General features: G+C 44.4%; 1 protein-coding gene across 1 annotated transcript in view; it reads right to left on the bottom strand.

The window, feature by feature from the left end:
• dcc (DCC netrin 1 receptor) overlaps positions 1-21,865 on the bottom strand; it is a 600,603-nt gene that overhangs the window by 274,586 nt on the left and 304,152 nt on the right. Inside the window, exons 6-7 of the mRNA XM_036936778.1 lie at positions 16,293-16,447; positions 14,345-14,465 (exon numbers count right to left, since the gene is read on the bottom strand). Coding sequence (XP_036792673.1) covers positions 14,345-14,465; positions 16,293-16,447 — 276 coding nt within the window. The remainder of the gene's footprint in view (positions 1-14,344; positions 14,466-16,292; positions 16,448-21,865) is intronic.

The following is a 21,865-nucleotide window of genomic DNA, read 5'->3' as shown; positions in this document are numbered from 1 at the left end:
AGCGTTTCCACTCCACACGCTTTATCACTCTGCAGTCCCGTTCTGTGAGCTAGTGCGGTCTACCACTTCACGGCTGAGACGTTGTTGCTCCTAGACGTTTCCACTTCAGCACTTACAGTTGACCAGGGGAGTAGCTCTAGCAGGGCAGAAATTTGACAAATTGACTTATTGGAAAGGTGGGATCCTATAAAGGTGCCACGTTGCAAGTCACTGATCTCTTCAGTCAGGCCATTCTACTGTCAAAAGTGTGTCTATGGAGATCGCATGGCTGTGTGCTCTATTTTATACACCTGTCAGCAACGGGTGTGGCTGAAATAGCCGAATCCACGAATTTGAAGGGGTGTCCACATACGTTAGTTATATACAGTTGAAGTCGGAAGTTTACATACACCTCAGCCAAATACATTTAAACTGAGTTTTTCACAATTCCTGACATTTAATCCTAGTAAAAATGCCCTGTCTTTGGTCAGTTAGGATCACCACTTTATTTTAAGAATGTGAAATGTGAGAATAATAGTAGAGAGAATGACTTATTTCAGCTTTTATTTCTTTCATCACATTCCCAGTGAGTAAGAATTTTACATACACTCAATTAACATTTGGTAGCATTGCCTTTAAATTGTTAAACTTGGTTCAAACGTTTCGGGTAGGCTTCCACAAGCTTCCCACAATAAGTTGGGTGAATTTTGGCCCATTCCTCCTGACAGAGCTGGTGGAACTGAGTCAGGTTTGTAGGCCTCCTTGCTCGCACACACTTTTTCAGTTCTGCCCACAAATGTTCCGTAGGATTGAGGTCAGGGCTTTGTGATGGCCACTCCATTACCTTGACTTTGTTGTCCTTAAATTAAATCATTTTGCCACAACTTTGGAAGTATGCTTGGGGTCATTGTCCATTTGGAAGACCCATTTGCGACCAAGCTTCAACTTCCTGACTGATGTCTTGAGATGTTGCTTCAATATATCCACATAATTTTCCGGCCTCATGATGCCATCTATTTTGTGAAGTGCACCAGTCCCTCCTGCAGCAAAGCAACCATACAACATGATGCTGCCACCCCCGTGCTTCACGATTGGGATGGTGTTCTTCAGCTTGCAAGCCTCCCCCTTTTCCCTCCAAACATAGCGATGGTCATTATGGCCAAACAGTTATATTGTTGTTTTTCAGACCAGAGGACATTTCTCCAAAAAGTACAATCTTTGTCCCCATGTGCAGTTGCAAACCGTATTCTGGCTTTTTTTATTGTAGTTTTGGGGCAGTGGCTTCTTCCTTGCTGAGCAGCCTTTCAGGTTATGTCGATATAACGTTTTACTGTGGATATAGATACTTTTGTACCTGTTTCCTTCAGCATCTTCACAAGGTCCTTTGCTGCTGTTCTGGGATTAATTTGCACTTTTCACACCAAAGTACGTTCATCTCTAGGAGACAGAACGGGTCTCCTTCCTGAGCGGTATGACGGCTGCGGTGTCCCATGGTGTTTATACTTGGGTACTATTGTTTGTACAGAAGAACGTGGTACCTTCAGGCGTTTGGAAATTGCCTGATTTCTTCTGATTTTCCCATGATGCCAAGCAAAGAGGCACTGAGTTTAAAGGTAGGCCTTGAAATACATCCACAGGTACACATCCAATGGACTCAAATTAGGTCAATTAGCCTATCAGAAGCTTCTAAAGCCATGACATCATTTTCTGAAATGTTCAAAGCTGTTTAAAGGCACAGTCAACTTAGTGTATGTAAACTTCTGACCCACTGGAATTGTGATACAGTGAATTATAAGTGAAATAATCTGTCTGTAAACAATTGTTGGAAAAATGACTTGTGTCATGCACAAGTGTGGATGGAGTGTGGAGTGGTTGAAAAACGAGTTTTAATACATAAAAGTGTACGTAAACTTCCGACTTCAACTTTATAGCGTGTATTGCTTTTTGAAGTTTCCTTGATGTGGTCAGGCTATAAACACCACCAGACGTCACCACTACTGCCTGCTGGCTACTTCTCTATTCACAGCGTGTCCTTTATGGGTGACGACAGATGATACTTCCCAGACGGCTCCCTATGGTCTCCGGGTTAAACGACTTCACATAGAGAAGAGAAGAAGAGAAGATAAGGGCCCCATTTGGGACGCAGGACACAGATGACGCTTGTCATTCAGTCGCACGTCCAACACAAAGCAAAGCTAGCAGGGAATGTTGTTGAGATAGGCTGTAGTTGGCCCATATCATGCCAGAGACACTTGACTTTCTAAAGCCTGGTTTGAGTGCCTTGTCTTTGGAGTGTGAGCCTAACGGGCACTGAAAAGTTACACACTGCGTATGAAGGGGACACGCTGTGCTGTGGTGGTGTGTTGAACATGAATGATCTGTGGTGGTGGTGGTGGTGTGTTGAACATGAATGATCTGTGGTGGTGGTGGTGGTGGTGTAATGAACATGAATGATCTGTGGTGGTGGTGGTGTAATGAACATGAATGATCTGTGGTGGTGGTGGTGTAATGAACATGAATGATCTGTGGTGGTGGTGGTGGTGTGTTGAACATGAATGATCTGTGGTGGTGGTGGTGTACTGAATAGAGTTCCATGTAGTCATGGCTCTATGTAGTACTGTGGAATAGAGTTCCATGTAGTCATGGCTCTATGTAGTACTGTGGAATAGAGTTCCATGTAGTCATGGCTCTATGTAGTACTGTGGAATAGAGTTCCATGTAGTCATGGCTCTATGTAGTACTGTGTGCCTCCCACAGTCTGTTCTGGAAGAGACCTCTGGTGGCATGTCTTGTGGGGTATGCATGGGTGTCCGAGCTGTGTGCCAGTAGTTTAGACAGACAGCTCGGGGTATTCAACATGTCAATACCTCTCATAAATAAAAGTAGTGATGAAGTCAATCTCTCCTCCACTTTCAGCCAGAAGAGATTGACCTGCATATTATTAATATTAGCTCTCGGTGTACATCCAAGCCGTGCTGCCCTGTTCTGAGCCAAATGCAATTTTCCTAAGTCCTTTTTTGTGGCACCTGACCACACGACTGAACAGTAGTCTAGGTGCGACAAAACTAGGGCCTGTAGGAACTGCCTTGTTGATAGTGTTGTTAAGAAGGTAGAAACTAGGGCCTGTAGGACCTGCCTTGTTGATAGTGTTGTTAAGAAGGTAGAAACAAGGGCCTGTAGGACCTGCCTTGTTGATAGTGTTGTTGAGAAGGTAGAAACTAGGGCCTGTAGGACCTGCCTTGTTGATAGTGCTGTTAAAAAGGTAGAAACTAGGGCATGTAGGACCTGCCATGTTGATAGTCCTGTTAAGAAGGTAGAAACTAGGGCCTGTAGGACCTGCCTTGTTGATAGTGCTGTTAAGAAGGTAGAAACTAGGGCATGTAGGACCTGCCATGTTGATAGTCCTGTTAAGAAGGTAGAAACTAGGGCCTGTAGGACCTGCCTTGTTGATAGTGTTGTTAAGAAGGTAGAAACTAGGGCCTGTAGGACCTGCCTTGTTGATAGTACTGTTAAGAAGGTAGAAACTAGTGCCTGTAGGATCTGCCTTGTTGATAGTGTTGTTGAGAAGGTAGAAACTAGGGCCTGTAGGACCTGCCTTGTTGATAGTGCTGTTAAGAAGGTAGAAACTAGGGCCTGTAGGTCCTGCCATGTTGATAGTGCTGTTAAGAAGGTAGAAACTAGGACCTGTAGGACCTGCCTTGTTGATAGTGTTGTTATGAAGGAAGAAACTAGGACCTGTAGGACCTGCCTTGTTAATTGTGTTGTTAAGAAGGTAGAAACTAGGACCTGTAGGACCTGCCTTGTTGACAGTGTTGTTAAGAAGGTAGAAACTAGGACCTGTAGGACCTGCCTTGTTGATAGTGTTGTTAAGAAGGTAGAAACTAGGACGTGTAGGACCTGCCTTGTTGATAGTGTTGTTTAGAAGGCAGAGCGGCTCTTTATTATGGACAGACTTCTCCCCATCTTAGCTACTGTTGTATCAATATGTTTTGACCGTGACAGTTTACAATCTAGTGTTACACCAAACAGTTTAGTCATCTCAACTTGCTCAATTTCCACATTATTTATTAGAAGATTTATAGTTGAGGGTTTAGTGAGTGTTTTGTTCCAAAACACAATGCTTTTATTTTTATAAATATTTAGGACTAACTTATTCCTTGCCACCCACTCTGAAACTAACTACAGCTCTTTGTTGAGTGTTGCAGTCATTTCATTCGTTGTAGCAGCTTTTTTTTTTAAATAATTCACCTTATTTCACAGTGTTGAGACTTCCGCATACGTAGACACCATGGCTTTACTCTAAGTCAGTGGCATGTCGTTAGTGAAATGACACCAGACACCCTACCTTGACCCTTCACCTAACAGTATTATGGCCAGTACACATTTTCTTGACACTTTATTAAGCTGACAATCTGCTTCTATCTCCTCAGCACTCACCGTAGAAGCAGTAACAGTTAATTCACAGTAATTCACTCTCTTTTCCTGACTGGTGTAGTTGCGTTGACCGACAGTGTCCAGCCTCTTACTGTGGCGCGTCAAGGCCAGATAGGCTTATAGCCATGTAAAGATCACCCTCTTCAGGCAGTGTTGCCATGTTCGCATTTTTTTTCTTGACAATTGGGCTACTTTGAAAACGTTGTCACGGGTGAAAATGTTTTGGTCGCAGGTGGTGGGTTTTTGGACTATTTCTAAATTGCACCGCGGCAGCCATGGCATTTCCCTTGAAAATGTTACATTTCACCGTGACCTGCTGCTGCTGACTATCAGGCAGTGAGGCAGGCGGTTACTGAGTGAGTGAGTGAGTAGTGGAGGAGAGGACCGGAGGGGTGTGGGTGGAGAAGAGGACCGGAGGGGTGTGGGCGCGTTGAGAAGGCACTGGCTGAAGCCGAGTCACGGAGACGTCGTAACAACTTATCTAGATTGGTCATTATGGAGACACACCCTGTTCCCATAAAAAACATATGAACGCTCTAGAACTTATATAACGGCAACAAAATATTGTAAAACGACTTTAGGCGCACTAGAGCTCTTTGGATACGTTTGCTCAGAGGTGGTTTAAAGTAAATTGCATTCTAACGTCGACTTTTGTAATGGATAATCGTATTAATAAGCGAAGGGTTTTATGCTCAGTTCTGGGGTTTGGAGCGTTACGCACGTGGACATGTTCTATGGAAGTTATGGAACTGCCTTGCTTGTGTTATGGTTAAAGTCGACAATGGAAATTACATTAAATATGGAGAATGATAAGAATACATTTGCATCTGTTGACCATCGTGTCAGCTATTCATTTATGTGCCATTGTAAGCTACTGTAGCCTATCATTTGCGATACAATAAATACAGTATGTTAAAATGAAGGCAACGACTGCTGTCGTTGCAAATCAATTTGTGCCACTTTGTGTAGCCTACATGGAGCTGACAATGAAATAGCTTTAATAAAATAGCATGTAACTTCCGTTTGTTGTTGTTGTAGCATTGTGTTGTTAAGCAATTATTAATGGCCACGTTTAGTTAATTAAATTGGAAGTTATCAATTGTGTTCATGGTCACAGAGTAACAGTATAACTTTAGACCGCCGCTCGCCCATACCCGGGCGTGAACCAGGGACCCTCTGCACACATCAACAACAGTCACCCTCGAAGCATCGTTCCCCAAAGCCGCAGCCCTTGCATAGCAAGGGGAACCACTACTTCAAGGTCTCAGAGCAGGTGACGTCACCGGTTGAAACGCTATTTAGCGCGCACCACCGCTAACTAAGCTAGCCGTTTCACATCCGTTACAACAGCTCTATCGCAAATGTATCATTCTCCACTTTTAATATCAATTTCATTGTGGACTTTTCCACGAAATGAGACGCTAGCATGTTGGCTTATCAGGGGCAATAGACTACCTGCATCTAGCTCAGCAAACAATGGCAAAGTTTATTTGCAAACCTATATTTTAGTCAGTAGTTTAGGCCTATTAAAATAACAAGTCAATCTCGCAACAAGGAAACAAGTGAAATTGACATCCATTGATGGAAAATGATCTGGAGAGTTTTAATAAGGTCGATTTATCTTAAATTCCCAATAATTGTTATTTTGATGGAAAACCAAATTTTGCTTCTTAGACTACGATGTTAAAATGAAGTTGATACTCCTTAATTCGCTCGATAACATTATGGGGAAAAAAAGGGTTTACTTGACAAATGTGGCAACTCCTCTCTTGGTGCGAAAAAGGTTTTTCAGAGCTCATTGGGTTAGACATTTTAGCAAGACCTGGCAACCCTGTCTTCAGGACAAATAATGAAATGCAAAGCAAAAGTCCAATTCTATGAAGAACATTCTTTTTTTCTAGCGTTTTCTCTGCATGTTATATCGGTCCTTTTCTGGGACGGATTAAAAGCAGATACAAATGTATCCGTGAAAGTCTAATATCGGCCAAAACTATTGGTCAACCGAGAAATCAGTCGGGCTCTAGTTGCTAGGGGTTCCCGTGGTGACAGTAACCAGGGGTTTCTGACTCCAACTGTCAGTCTGACCTTCTCTGGCTCCTCTGCTCTGTTTTCTGTTGGTTCTGTGAGACTTTGGCTGTGTCACAAACAGCACCATATTCCCTTAGATTGCATTACTTTTTTTTTTTGACGAAGGACCATAGAGGTCTGATCAAAAGTAGTACACTATAAGTGTAGGGTGCCGTTTGGGACGAACCCTTTCAGTTTTCTCAGCCATCTGTGCGGTTACTGCTGTTCCCAGCTAAGGCTCTGGGGAGGCCCTCACTGACTACACCAGACCACATTGTTTGAGCAGTGATTAAAAAAAAGGAAAGGATGAGTAAAAAAAAAAAAAAGAAATTGAGGGAAAATCTCTCTTCTCTAGGATAATCTATAGTTTCCCAGACACAGATTAAGACTGTAACAGTGCTGGAGACCCCGTTGTGGTTCTTAATTGAACCAGTCTTTTACTTCTTGTTTAAATACTTCTTTAATTAATGATACGTTCTTCATCAAATTAATGTCATGTTGATTAAATTATAAACAGGCTAACACCCCCGTATTGTGAAACTGTAGGTTTACAACTCCCTGCCCCACACCCCCACTCCCTCACACCCCCACACCCTCAAACCCCCACACCCTCACACCCCCACACCCTCCCTGAATGTGACAGAAAAACAAGTAGCAAAGTCATTAAGGCCAGTCACATCTTAAATAATGTATAATAACAGGAATGAAATCATCAACAGGTACTGATCACATCTTTACTAATTCTGCATATATTTTCTTAAGAGTGGTATCCAAATACATCGGATGTAGTGATCACAATATACTGTATATAGCCGTCCTTCTACACCTGCATTGCTTGCTGTTTGGGGTTTTAGGCTGGGGGTTTCTGTACAGCACTTTGAAACATCAGCTGATGTAAGAAGGGCTTTATAAATACATTTGATTTGATAAATATGATTAGTAAAAAACAAAGTTCCAAAGGATGGGCCTAATATAGTGTATAAGAGGGCATACAATACGTTTTGTAGCGATTCCTATGTTGATGATGTAAATACGATTTACTCGTCTGTGGTGTGCAATGAGGAGCAACCAGTCGCTGCACACAACACATTTATTACATAATCCTGGTAGAGTCAGGCATTCCACAGGGCAGCTGTCTAGGCCCCTTACTTTTAAAACTCTTGACTAATGACCTGCCACTGGCTTTGAGTAAAGTCTGTGTGTCAAAATATACTGCTGACTCAACACTATACATGTCAGCTGCCACAGCGAATGAAATCAAATCAACACTTAACAAAGAGATGGAGACCGTTTCAGAATGGGTGGCAAGAAATAAGTTAGCCATAAATATTTTAAAACTACAAGCATGGTTTTGGGACAAATCATTCACTAAACCGTAAACCTTAACTCGATCTTGTAATGAATAATGTGGAAATTGAGCAAGTTGAGGAGACTAAACTGCTTGGAGCAACCCTGGATTGTAAACTGTCATGGTAAAAACATATTGATGCAACAGTAGCTAAGATGCGGAGAAGTCTGTCTATAGTAAAGTGCTGCTCTGCCTTCTCAACAACACAATTAACAAGGCAGGTCCTACAGGTCCTAGTTTCTACCTTCTTAACAACGCTATCAACAAGGCAGGTCCTACAGGTCCTAGTTTCTATCTTCTTAACAACACTATCAACAAGGCAGGTCCTACAGGTCCTAGTTTCTACCTTCTTAACAACGCTATCAACAAGGCAGGTCCTACAGGTCCTAGTTTCTATCTTCTTAACAACGCTATCAACAAGGCAGGTCCTACAGGCCCTAGTTTCTACCTTCTTAACAACACTATCAACAAGACAGGTCCTACAGGCCCTAGTTTCTACCTTCTTAACAACACTATCAACAAGGCAGGTCCTACAGGCCCTAGTTTCTACCTTCTTAACAACACTGTCAACAAGGCAGGTGCTACAGGCCCTAGTTTCTACCTTCTTAACAACACTATCAACAAGGCAGTTTCTACAGGCCCTAGTTTCTACCTTCTTAACAACACTATCAACAAGACAGTTCCTACAGGCCCTAGTTTCTACCTTCTTAACAACACTATCAACAAGGCAGGTCCTACAGGCCCTAGTTTCTACCTTCTTAACAACACTGTCAACAAGGCAGGTGCTACAGGCCCTAGTTTCTACCTTCTTAACAACACTATCAACAAGGCAGTTTCTACAGGCCCTAGTTTCTACCTTCTTAACAACACTATCAACAAGGCAGGTCCTACAGGCCCTAGTTTTTTCGCACCTTGACTATTGTCCAGTTGTGTGGTCTGGTGCCACAAAGAGAAAAATTCCAATTGTCTCAGAACAGGGCTGGCGCTTAAATGTACACGAAGAGCTTTAATTAATTAACATTAACATTAATAATATGCATGTCAATCTCCCCTGACTGAAACTGGAGGAGAGATTAACTTCATCCCTACTTGTATTCATCAGAGGTTGAATTCACCGAGCTGTCTGTCTAAACTACTGGCACACAGCTTGGACACCCATACATACCCCACAAGACATGCCACCAGAGGTCTCTTCACAGTCCCCAAGTCTAGAACAGACTATGGGCGGCACACAGTACTACATAGAGCCATGACTACATGGAACTCTATTCCACAGTACTACATAGAGCCATGACTACATGGAACTCTATTCCACAGTACTACATAGAGCCATGACTACATGGAACTCTATTCCACAGTACTACATAGAGCCATGACTACATGGAACTCTATTCCACAGTACTACATAGAGCCATGACTACATGGAACTCTATTCCACAGTACTACATAGAGCCATGACTACATGGAACTCTATTCCACAGTACTACATAGAGCCATGACTACATGGAACTCTATTCCACAGTTCTACATGGAACTCTATTCCACAGTACTACATAGAGCCATGACTACATGGAACTCTATTCCACAGTACTACATAGAGCCATGACTACATGGAACTCTATTCCACAGTACTACATAGAGCCATGACTACATGGAACTCTATTCCACAGTACTACATAGAGCCATGACTACATGGAACTCTATTCCACAGTACTACATAGAGCCATGACTACATGGAACTCTATTCCACAGTACTACATAGAGCCATGACTACATGGAACTCTATTCCACAGTACTACATAGAGCCATGACTACATGGAACTCTATTCCACAGTACTACATAGAGCCATGACTACATGGAACTCTATTGCACAGTACTACATAGAGCCATGACAACATGGAACTCTATTCCACAGTAGTACATAGAGCCATGACTACATGGAACTCTATTCCACAGTACTACATAGAGCCATGACTACATGGAACTCTATTCCACAGTACTACATAGAGCCATGACTACATGGAACTCTATTCCACAGTACTACATAGAGTCATGACTACATGGAACTCTATTCCACAGTACTACATAGAGCCATGACTACATGGAACTCTATTCCACAGTACTACATAGAGCCATGACTACATGGAACTCTATTCCACAATACTACATAGAGCCATGACTACATGGAACTCTATTCCACAGTACTACATAGAGCCATGACTACATGGAACTCTATTCCACAGTACTACATAGAGCCATGACTACATGGAACTCTATTCCACATCAGGTAACTGATGCAGCAGTAAATTTAGATTTAAAAAAGCAGATAAAAAATATACTCCATGGCAACACACAGCAAAGCACGTGGACTGTGAAGAAACACACACAGGTACAGACACACGCATCACACGCACACACACACACATGATAACATACGCACTCCACACACAAGTACACATGGATTTTGTATTGTAGATATGTGTGGTAGTAGAGTAGGGGTCTGAGGCAACACACTTAGTGTGTTGTAGACATGTGGTAGTAGTGTAGTGGTCTGAGGGAGCACACTTAATGTATTGTAGACATGTGGTAGTAGTGTAGTGGTCTGAGGGAGCACACTTAATGTGTTGTAGACATGTGGTAGTAGTGTAGTGGTCTGAGCGAACACACTTAATGTGTTGTAGAAGCTGCATTCATTTTGCTCCAATGTAGCTGCTGCCTTGGCAAGAACTAATGGTGATCCGTAATAAACTCCAGGAAGAGTAGCTGCTGCCTTGGCAGGGGGGATCCATAATAAACCCCAGGAAGAGTAGCTGTTATCTTGGCAGGAACTAATGGGGATCCATAATAAACCCAAGGAAGAGTAGCTGCTGCCTTGGCAGGAACTAATGGGGATCCATAATAAACCCCAGGAAGAGTAGCTGCTGCCCTGACAGGAACTAAGGGGATCCATAATAAACCCCAGGAAGAGTAGCTGCTGCCTTGGCAGGAACTAACAGGGATCCATAATAAACCCCAGGAAGAGTAGCTGCTGCCCTGACAGGAACTAATGGGGATCCATAATAAACCCCAGGAAGAGTAGCTGCTGCCTTGGGAGGAACTAATGGGGATCCATAATAAACCCCAGGAAGAGTAGCTGCTGCCTTGGGAGGAACTAATGGGGATCCATAATAAACCCCAGGAAGAGTAGCTGCTGCCCTGACAGGAACTAATGGGGATCCATAATAAACCACAGGAAGAGTAGCTGCTGCCTTGGGAGGAACTAATGGGGATCCATAATAAACCCCAGGAAGAGTAGCTGCTGCCCTGACAGGAACTAATGGGGATCCATAATAAACCCCAGGAAGAGTAGCTGCTGCCCTGACAGGAACTAATGGGGATCCATAACTTGTTTATACAGTAGCTACTTTATATGTAGTGCCGTAATAGAATAGTACTGCTGTTTCCAGGTTGCATATTGAGTTTAGTCTGAGATTCAGTTACCAGCGACACACACACACACACAGACACACACGCACGCACGCACGCTCGCACACACACGCACACGCACACACACCCACGGGCGCAGACACACACACACACACACACATACACATAGACATAATTTCGGAGCACACCACTACTGAGAATACCAGAGGGAGGCCGTCTAATTGAATGAAGTCCAACAAGACGTTGGGAGAACAGACAGTGTGTGATGCAGAGAGACAGGACAGGTCTGCCCTCACAGATGTTCCCCTGCAGGTACATGTATGGCGGCTGATGTTACTCAGCAAGCAGGGTGGCAGACACCACTCCAGCTGTGAGGTCAGGGGGTGGGAAGGGAACGGGGTGCTGTTTCTACGTTAGGAAGGGAACGGGGTGCTGTTTATACGTTAGGAAGGGAACGGGGTGCTGTTTATACGTTAGGAAGGGAACAGGGTGCTGTTTCTACGTTAGGAAGGGAACGGGGTGCTGTTTATACGTTAGGAAGGGAACGGGGTGCTGTTTATACGTTAGGAAGGGAACAGGGTGCTGTTTCTACGTTAGGAAGGGAACAGGGGTGCTGTTTATACGTTAGGAAGGGAACGGGGTGCTGTTTCTACGTTAGGAAGGGAACGGGGTGCTGTTTATACTTTAGGAAGGGAACGGGGGGCTGTTTATACGTTAGGAAGGGAACGGGGTGCTGTTTATACGTTAGGAAGGGAACAGGGGGCTGTTTATACGACAGGAAGGGAACAGCGGGCTGTGTCTACGACAGGAAGGGAACGGTTCCGAAGTATTCCCACGCATAGTAGAGAGACACTGTCTGTGTAACGTATACAAATGTAAGCAACGTTTGAAATGATGATGTTTTAGCCAAATATTATATCTGTTTGTGGCTTCTTGCGGTCAATTTGCAGTCGACAAATGATTTGTAATTATGTTCCAGCCCCCCTGAACATACGCTCAAGAAAACAATCTGTCTCTGTCTGAATCTAGTTGATGATCCCTGCTCTAAAATGACACCAATCTGGATTAAAAAAGTAGGAATTAGGGTAACGGAGTAGAGCTGTGGGGGGGGGGGGGGGGGGCTTGCCTTTTGCTTGGCGACATACAGTATGCATCAATGGCACTAATCCTTTTGCTTGGACACACACACACACACACACACACACACACACGCACACACACACACATAAATGGCACTGATATTCCCTTTCCTACTAGCATGGTCCAGACCAAAAATGATAATTAGAGTCCTTGCAGAAACAATCTAATATATCCAAATAGGAGTTGAACAGATAGGATTTGAACAGTTAGGAGTTGAACTGATAGGAGTTGAACTGATAGGAGTTGAACTGATAGGAGTTGAACTGATAGGAGTTGAACTGATAGGAGTTGAACTGATAGGAGTTGAACAGATAGGATTTGAACAGTTAGGAGTTGAACTGATAGGAGTTGAACTGATAGGAGTTGAACTGATAGGAGTTGAACAGATAGGAGTTGAACAGTTAGGAGTTGAACAGATAGGAGTTGAACAGATAGGAGTTGAACAGATAGGAGTTGAACAGATAGGAGTTGAACAGTTAGGAGTTGAACAGTTAGGAGTTGAACAGATAGGAGTTGAACAGATAGGAATTGAACTGATAGGAGTTGAACTGATAGGAGTTGAACTGATAGGAGTTGAACAGATAGGAGTTGAACAGATAGGATTTGAACAGTTAGGAGTTGAACTGATAGGAGTTGAACAGATAGGAGTTGAACAGATAGGAGTTGAACAGTTAGGAGTTGAACAGATAGGAGTTGAACAGATAGGAGTTGAACAGATAGGAGTTGAATAGATAGGAATTGAACAGATAGGAGTTGAACAGATAGGAGTTGAATAGATAGGAATTGAACAGATAGGAGTTGAACAGATAGGAGTTGAATAGATTGGAGTTTGTGGTGCTATGACCCAACTCTGAGCCTGGCTCAAAAACATAATTTCAGACATGAAAATGTTACCCTTATCCGTTGAGTAACAACTTTGCGTGTGAATCTCAAAATAAATAAACAAATATCACAGAGTCATTCTCCCACTGACGTCTGAAGGAATAGAATTAACAGAAGGCCCAAAGCCCCAATGACGTTGACGAAGTCCCCTCTATTCGTGATATTTTTATCGGCCAGCCGAAGACGCTTTGTCACAGAGAAATAATCCTACGGTGTCCATATTAGGAAAGCCTCGGTTGGTGTCACGCTGAGTCCTTCTGACTCTGACGCTGTCGTAATATGGGTCCTAATCTGGACACCATACATCTGTCTCTACTTTGCCGAGCACATTCAGTCCCTTTAAACATCTGGCGTTTCGTCGCCTGCGGTAGGAAACGTCTGACGCACCTTGCAGGAATCCTGGTTGAGCTTGGATAAAGTCTTACCCCTGACCTAACCTCCCGGCAGATGGAGGGTGAAGAGTGGATGACTGGTGGAGGTGTGGAAGGTGAGGAAGGAGAGTAAAGGTTGGTGTTTGTTAGTGAGGGGGGGGGGGGGGGGGGTGAAGGTATAGGTTGTGTGTTGTTGAGGAGCAGAGGAGGCTGGTAGGAAGAGATATAGGAGGACATGCTCATTGTAATGGCTGGAATGGAATAAACGGGACGGTTAAGCTGAGAGAGAGAGATAGGCGGAGCTGAGAGGGACATTATGCTGAGATAGGTGGAGCTGAGAGGGACATTAAGCTGAGATAGGTGGAGCTGAGAGAGAGAGATAGGTGGAGTTGAGAGAGAGATAGGCGGAGCTGAGAGGGACATTATGCTGAGATAGGCAGGGCTGAGAGAGAGAGATAGGCGGAGCTGAGAGGGACATTAAGCTGAGATAGGTGGAGCTGAGAGAGAGAGATAGGCAGAGCTGAGAGGGACATTAAACTGAGATAGGTGGAGCTGAGAGGGACATTAAGCTGAGATAGGTGGAGCAGAGAGAGAGAAGGTGAGCTGAGACACAGACAGAGAAGACAAGAAATGCCTTAGTTTGGCTGAGACACACAGAGAGAAGTTTGGCTTGGCCTGGTTAGGAATGTCTCTTACCTGGCTCTCTCAGTATGAGCTGGGCCATAGCCTGGGCGTTCCCTGCTTCGTTCTCAGCCACACACTGATAGAAACCTTCATCTGACTTCACCAGACCAAGGATCTGGAGGTTACTGCCATCCTGCAGAGGAAGGCACAACACAGTTGGTTTTAAAACCATTTTAATTGAACCTTTATTTAACTGGGCAAGTCAGTTAAAGAACAAATTCTTATTTTACAATGACGTCCTACCCCCGGCCAAACCCAGACGACGCTCAGCCAATTGTGCGCTGCCCTATGGGACTCCCAATCACGGCCGGTTGTGACACAGCCCAGGATCAAACCAGGGTATGTAGTGACGCCTCTAGCACTGAAATCCAGTGCCTTAGACCGCTGTGCCACTCGGGAGCCTAATAGATGGCAGTATGTTATGTATGGGCTACCATAGACCGCCGTGCCACTCTGGAGCCTAATAGATGGCAGTATGTTATGTATGGGCTACCATAGACCGCTGTGCCACTCGGGAGCCTAATAGATGGCAGTATGTTATGTATGGGCTACCATAGACCGCTGTGCCACTCGGGAGCCTAATAGATGGCAGTATGTTATGTATGGGCTACCATAGACCGCTGTGCCACTCTGGAGCCTAATAGATGGCAGTATGTTATGTATGGGCTACCATAGACCGCTGTGCCACTCTGGAGCCTAATAGATGGCAGTATGTTATGTAAGGGCTACTATAGACCGCTGTGCCCCTCGGGAGCCTAATAGATGGCAGTATGTTATGTATGGGCTACCATAGACCGCTGTGCCACTCGGGAGCCTAGTATATGGCAGTATGTTATGTATGGGCTACCATGGAAAAGTAAAGGCTGCTTCTTCTTTCTACACAATCTGGATCAAAAGCTATTTGTCATCGATTATTGAAATGGTCAGATCTTTGAGTTGACTTCTACATAGTTAGAGTATTAGGGCTTGAACTATACATTGGCTCTTAGTTTGGTGCCCAGCCTACCTAGTACACCCTATAGTACCCCTATATTACCCCCCTATAGTACCCCCTATAGTACCCCCTATAGTACCCCCCTATAGTACCCCCTATAGTACCCCCTGTAGTACCCCGCTATAGTACCCCTATAGTAACCCCCTATAGTACCCCCCTATAGTACCCCCTATAGTACCCCCTATAGTACCCCTATAGTACCCCCATATAGTACCCCCTATAGTACCCCCTATAGTACCCCCTATAGTACCCCTATAGTACCCCCTATAGTACCCCCTATAGTACCCCCTATAGTAACCCCTATAGTACCCCTATAGTACCCCTATAGTACCCCCTATAGTACCCCTATAGTACCCCCTATAGTACCCCATATAGTACCCCCCTATAGTACCCCCTATAGTACCCCCCTATAGTACCCCTATAGTACCCCCTATAGTACCCCCTATAGTACCCCCATATAGTACCCCCTATAGTACCCCCTATAGTACCCCTATAGTACCCCCTATAGTACCCCCTATAGTACCCCTATAGTACCCCTTTAGTACCCCCTATAGTACCCCTATAGTACCCCCTATAGTACCCCCTAAAGTACCCCTATAGTACCCCTATAGTACCGCCCTATAGTACCCCCTAAAGTACCCCTATAGTACCCCTATAGTACCGCCCTATAGTACCCCCTATAGTACCCCTATAGTACCCCTATAGTACCCCCTATAGTACCCCCTAAAGTACCCCCCTATAAGGTCATCAGAGTCATGTTCATGATCCTGTGTGATTTACAACCATCTGGATGTAGTCACTTGGTATGGTTTACAACCCCCCCCCCCCCCCCTCCCCCCCCCCCCCCCCCACACACACACACACACACACACACACACACACACACACACACACACACACACACACAAACACACACACACACACACACACATACACTACACAGAGGCTGTGTTCTATGTGACGTACAACGATCTGGAAGTAGTCACTGGGGATGACCTCCTCTCCGTTCTTCATCCAGTGCACCGTGGGAGGAGGGTTCCCCGTTACAGCACATTCCAGCTCCATGTCCGTACTCTCATAGGAATACGTGTTGGTGGGGTAGTTCAGGAACTGGGGTGGCACTGTAGAGAGAGAGATACAGGGTTAGGGTTAGACATACGTGTTGGTGGGGTAGTTCAGGAACTGGGGTGGCACTGTACAGAGAGAGATACAGGGTTAGGGTTAGACATACGTATTGGTGGGGTAGTTCAGATACTGTGGAGGTTAGGATTAGAATTATACGTAGGTGGAGGTTTAGACTTCTGTGTATGGATGTTGGTTAAGGTTAGGTGTAGGTGGAGGTTTAGACTTCTGTGTATGGATGTTGGTTAAGGTTAGGTGTAGGTGGAGGTTAAATGTATGTGTATGGTTGTTGGTTAAGGTTAGGTGTAGGTGTAGGTTTAGACTTCTGTGTATGGATGTTGGTTAAGATTAGGTGTAGGTGGAGGTTTAGACTTCTGTGTATGGATGTTGGTTAAGATTAGGTGTAGGTGGAGGTTTAGACTTCTGTGTATGGATGTTGGTTAAGGTTAGGTGTAGGTGGAGGTTTAGACTTCTGTGTATGGATGTTGGTTAAGGTTAGGTGTAGGTGGAGGTTTAGACTTCTGTGTATGGATGTTGGTTAAGGTTAGGTGTAGGTGGAGGTTTAGACTTCTGTGTATGGATGTTGGTTAAGGTTAGGTGTAGGTGGAGGTTAAATGTATGTGTATGGTTGTTGGTTAAGGTTAGGTGGAGGTGGAGGTTAAATGTATGTGTATGGTTGTTGGTTAAGGCTGGGGTTAGGGTTAGGGTTAGGGTTAGGGTTAGGGTTAGGGTTAGGGTTAAGGTTAGGTGTAGGTGTAGGTTTAGACTTCTGTGTATGGATGTTGGTTAAGGTTAGGTGGAGGTGGAGGTTAAATATATGTGTATGGTTGTTGGTTAAGGTTAGGTGTAGGTGGAGGTTAAATGTATGTGTATGGTTGTTGGTTAAGGTTAGGTGGAGGTGGAGGTTAAATGTATGTGTATGGTTGTTGGTTAAGGTTAGGTGTAGGTGGAGGTTAAATGTATGTGTATGGTTGTTGGTTAAGGTTAGGTGGAGGTGGAGGTTAAATGTATGTGTATGGTTGTTGGTTAAGGTTAGGTGTAGGTGGAGGTTAAATGTATGTGTATGGTTGTTGGTTAAGGTTAGGTGTAGGTGGAGGTTAAATGTATGTGTATGGTTGTTGGTTAAGGTTAGGTGTAGGTGGAGGTTAAATGTATGTGTATGGTTGTTGGTTAAGGTTAGGTGTAGGTGTAGGTTTAGACTTCTGTGTATGGATGTTGGTTAAGGTTAGGTGGAGGTGGAGGTTAAATGTATGTGTATGGTTGTTGGTTAAGGCTGGGGTTAGGAACTGTGTTTGCCCTGTAGAGATAGAGAAGGAACAGAACACAGCAGTTGTGAAGTCAGACCTTCAGATTTTCCCTAAAGAGACATTAGCAAACAGGTGGATGATGATGTTCAGATCATCCCAAAGGAGACAGAGGCAAACAGGTGGATGATGATGTTCAGATCATCCCAAAGGAGACAGAGGCAAACAGGAATATGATGACAGTCAGGTGTGCATATCTTCCCTAAAGAGACAGTAGCTATTGATGCTACTATAAAGCTAGCTATTGATGCTACTATAAAGCTACCTAATGATGCTACTATAAAGGTAGCTATTGATGCTACTATAAAGCTAGCTATTGATGCTACTATAAAGCTAGCTATTGATGCTACTATAAAGCTAGCTATTGATGCTACTATAAAGCTAGTTATTGATACTACTATAAAGGTAGTTATTGATGATACTATATAGCTAGTTATTGACAATACTATAATGGTAGTTATTGACTATACAATAAAGGTAGCTATTGATGATACTATGAATATGGCTATTAATGCTACTATAAAGTTAGCTATTAATGCTACTATAAAGTCAGCTACTACATATGTTGGACCCTTTTATTTTGTTTTGTTTGTTTACAATGTATTTATGTTTATGACAAGACGAACTCATGAATGTGTATCTGGGATTTTGATGGGTCAGTTTCTGTGTTGGATTGAAGGGTCAGTTTCTGTGTTGGATTGAGGGGTCAGTTTCTGTGTTGGATTGATGGCTCAGTTTCTGTGTTGGATTGATGGGTCAGTTTCTGTGTTGGATTGAGGGGTCTTTTCTGCTGACATTTTTTTTTGCCCCGCCAAGATTTATATGCTAAAATCCCCGCTGCTACACTTTGAGAGGTGCAGTTAACTCTAATGAATTGATCCTCTGCAGCAGAGGTAACTCTGGGTCTTCCTAACCTGTGGCGGTCCTCATGAGAACCAGTTTCATCATAGCACTTGATGGTTTTTGTGACTGCACTTTCAAAGTTCTGATTGGCTGACCTTCATGTCTGGTGGACTGTCGTTTCCTTTTGCTTATTTGAGTTGTTCTTGCCATAATATTGTATTTTTTACCAAATAGGGCTCTCTTCTGTATACCACCCCCACCTTGTCACAACACAACTGATTGGCTCAAATGTATTAAGAAGGAAAGAAATTCTACAAATTAACTTGTAACAAGGCACACCTGTTCATTGAAGTACATTCCAGGTGACTACCTCATGAAGCTGGTTGAGAGAATGCCAAGAGTGTGCAAATATTTTGATTTGTTTAACACTTTTTTTGGTTACTACATGATTCCATATGTGATATTTCATAGTTTTGATGTCTTCACTATTATTCTACAATGTAGAAAATGGTAAAAAATAAAGAAAAAAAACCCTTGAATGAGAAGTGTCCAAACTTTGGACTGGTACTGTACATCTGTGTCCAGATTTCAGTTCCACGTAAGCCATATAAACAGGACAGTTGCCGAGACGTGCCATGTTTGAAGTCCCCGTCTTGTGAATGATGAATTTGCAAAGCGTCTCACAATCACACATAACATCTTCGCTAAACATTTGACTACTGTTCTGTCCCTCCTTTCTCTTTATTTTCAACTCTCCAATTCGCAGCTTTTCTCTTATCGCATTAAAAACTCCAAACGTCGTTGTCCGCTTTTGCATCGGTGGATCGACATGAACTTTTTCTGCCCAAGTTTAAGCATTTGACAACTGCCGTGTATTTGGCGCCCGATGGGTTAGGACCTGAAGCTTACGCACTAACGCCAGATAAAAAAAATAAGGAAATAAAAAGCTCAATGATGCCTATAGACATGAATTGTAGAATAATTATACATTTATGTTTTTTTTATGCATTGTTTTCCCTTTATTCAAAAAAATTATTCATGACCCTAACCCCCCCCCCCCCCCCATACACACACACACACACAGACAGACAGAAACACACACACACACACACACACGCACGGAAACACAGACGAACACGCACCCACGTACACACACACACATGTACACACACACGTATACACACAAGTACACAAACCCCCCATCACTCCAGCTCTCTTCCTCAACCGCACACACTACTCAGAGACTTCCTCAAACACACTGCTCACAGACTTCCTCAGACACACTGCTCACAGACTACCTCAGACACCCTACTCACAGACTTCCTCAGACACCCTACTCACAGACTACCTCAGACACCCTACTCACAGACTACCTCAGACACCCTACTCACAGACTACCTCAGACACCCTACTCACAGACTACCTCAGACACCCTACTCACAGACTACCTCAGACACCCTACTCACAGACTACCTCAGACACCCTACTCACAGACTTCCTCAAACACACTACTCACAGACTTCCTCAGACACACTACTCACATACCTTCTCAGGCACACTACTCACAGACTTCCTCAGACACCCTACTCACAGACTTCCTCAGACACCCACTCACAGACTTCCTCAGACACCCTACTCACAGACCTCCTCAGACACACTACTCACAGACTTCCTCAGACACCCTACTCACAGACTTCCTCAGACACCCACTCACAGACTTCCTCAGACACCCCACTCACAGACTTCCTCAAACACACTACTCACATACCTTCTCAGGCACACTACTCACAGACTTCCTCAGACACCCTACTCACAGACTTCCTCAGACACCCCACTCACAGACTACCTCAGACACCCTACTCACAGACTTCCTCAGACACCCTACTCACAGACTTCCTCAGACACCCACTCACAGACTTCCTCAGACACCCCACTCACAGACTTCCTCAGACACACTACTCACATACCTTCTCAGGCACACTACTCACAGACTTCCTCAGACACCCTACTCACAGACTTCCTCAGACACCCCACTCACAGAATACCTCAGACACCCTACTCACAGACTTCCTCAGACACCCTACTCACAGACTACCTCAGACACACTACTCACAGACTTCCTCAGACACACTACTCACAGACTTCCTCAGACACCCTACTCACAGACTTCCTCAGACACCCTACTCACAGACTTCCTCAGACACCCCACTCACAGACTACCTCAGACACCCTACTCACAGACCTCCTCAGACACCCTACTCACAGACTTCCTCAGACACACTACTCACATACCTTCTCAGGCACACTACTCACAGACTTCCTCAGACACCCTACTCACAGACTTCCTCAGACACCCCACTCACAGACTACCTCAGACACCCTACTCACAGACTTCCTCAGACACCCTACTCACAGACTACCTCAGACACACTACTCACAGACTTCCTCAGACACACTACTCACAGACTTCCTCAGACACCCTACTCACAGACTTCCTCAGACACCCCACTCACAGACTACCTCAGACACCCTACTCACATACTTCCTCAGACACCCTACTCACAGACTTCCTCAGACACCCACTCACAGACTTCCTCAGACACCCCACTCACAGACTTCCTCAGACACACTACTCACATACCTTCTCAGGCACACTACTCACAGACTTCCTCAGACACCCTACTCACAGACTTCCTCAGACACCCCACTCACAGACTACCTCAGACACCCTACTCACAGACTTCCTCAGACACCCTACTCACAGACTACCTCAGACACACTACTCACAGACTTCCTCAGACACACTACTCACATACTTCCTCAGACACCCTACTCACAGACTACCTCAGACACCCTACTCACAGACTTCCTCAGACACCCCACTCACAGACTACCTCAGACACCCTACTCACAGACTACCTCAGACACACTACTCACAGACTTCCTCAGACACCCCACTCACAGACTTCCTCAGACACCCCACTCACAGACTTCCTCAGACACACTACTCACAGACTTCCTCAGACACCCTACTCACAGACTTCCTCAGACACCCTATGACAGTCAGACTTCCTCAGACACCCTATGACAGTCAGAGTTCCTCAGACAACCAATGACAGTCAGACTTCCTCAGACAACCAATGACAGTCAGACTTCCTCAGACACCCTATGACAGTCAGATTTCCTCAGACAACCAATGACAGTCAGACTTCCTCAGAAACCCTATGACAGTCAGACTTCCTCAGACACCCTATGACAGTCAGATTTCCT

The sequence above is a fragment of the Oncorhynchus mykiss genome, chromosome 12 (genome assembly GCF_013265735.2).
Source record: "Oncorhynchus mykiss isolate Arlee chromosome 12, USDA_OmykA_1.1, whole genome shotgun sequence".
In the NCBI taxonomy this organism is placed as follows: Eukaryota; Metazoa; Chordata; class Actinopteri; order Salmoniformes; family Salmonidae; genus Oncorhynchus; species Oncorhynchus mykiss.
Note: the sequence above shows the minus strand (reverse complement) of the source record. Positions and strands in the feature narration are given on the sequence as shown.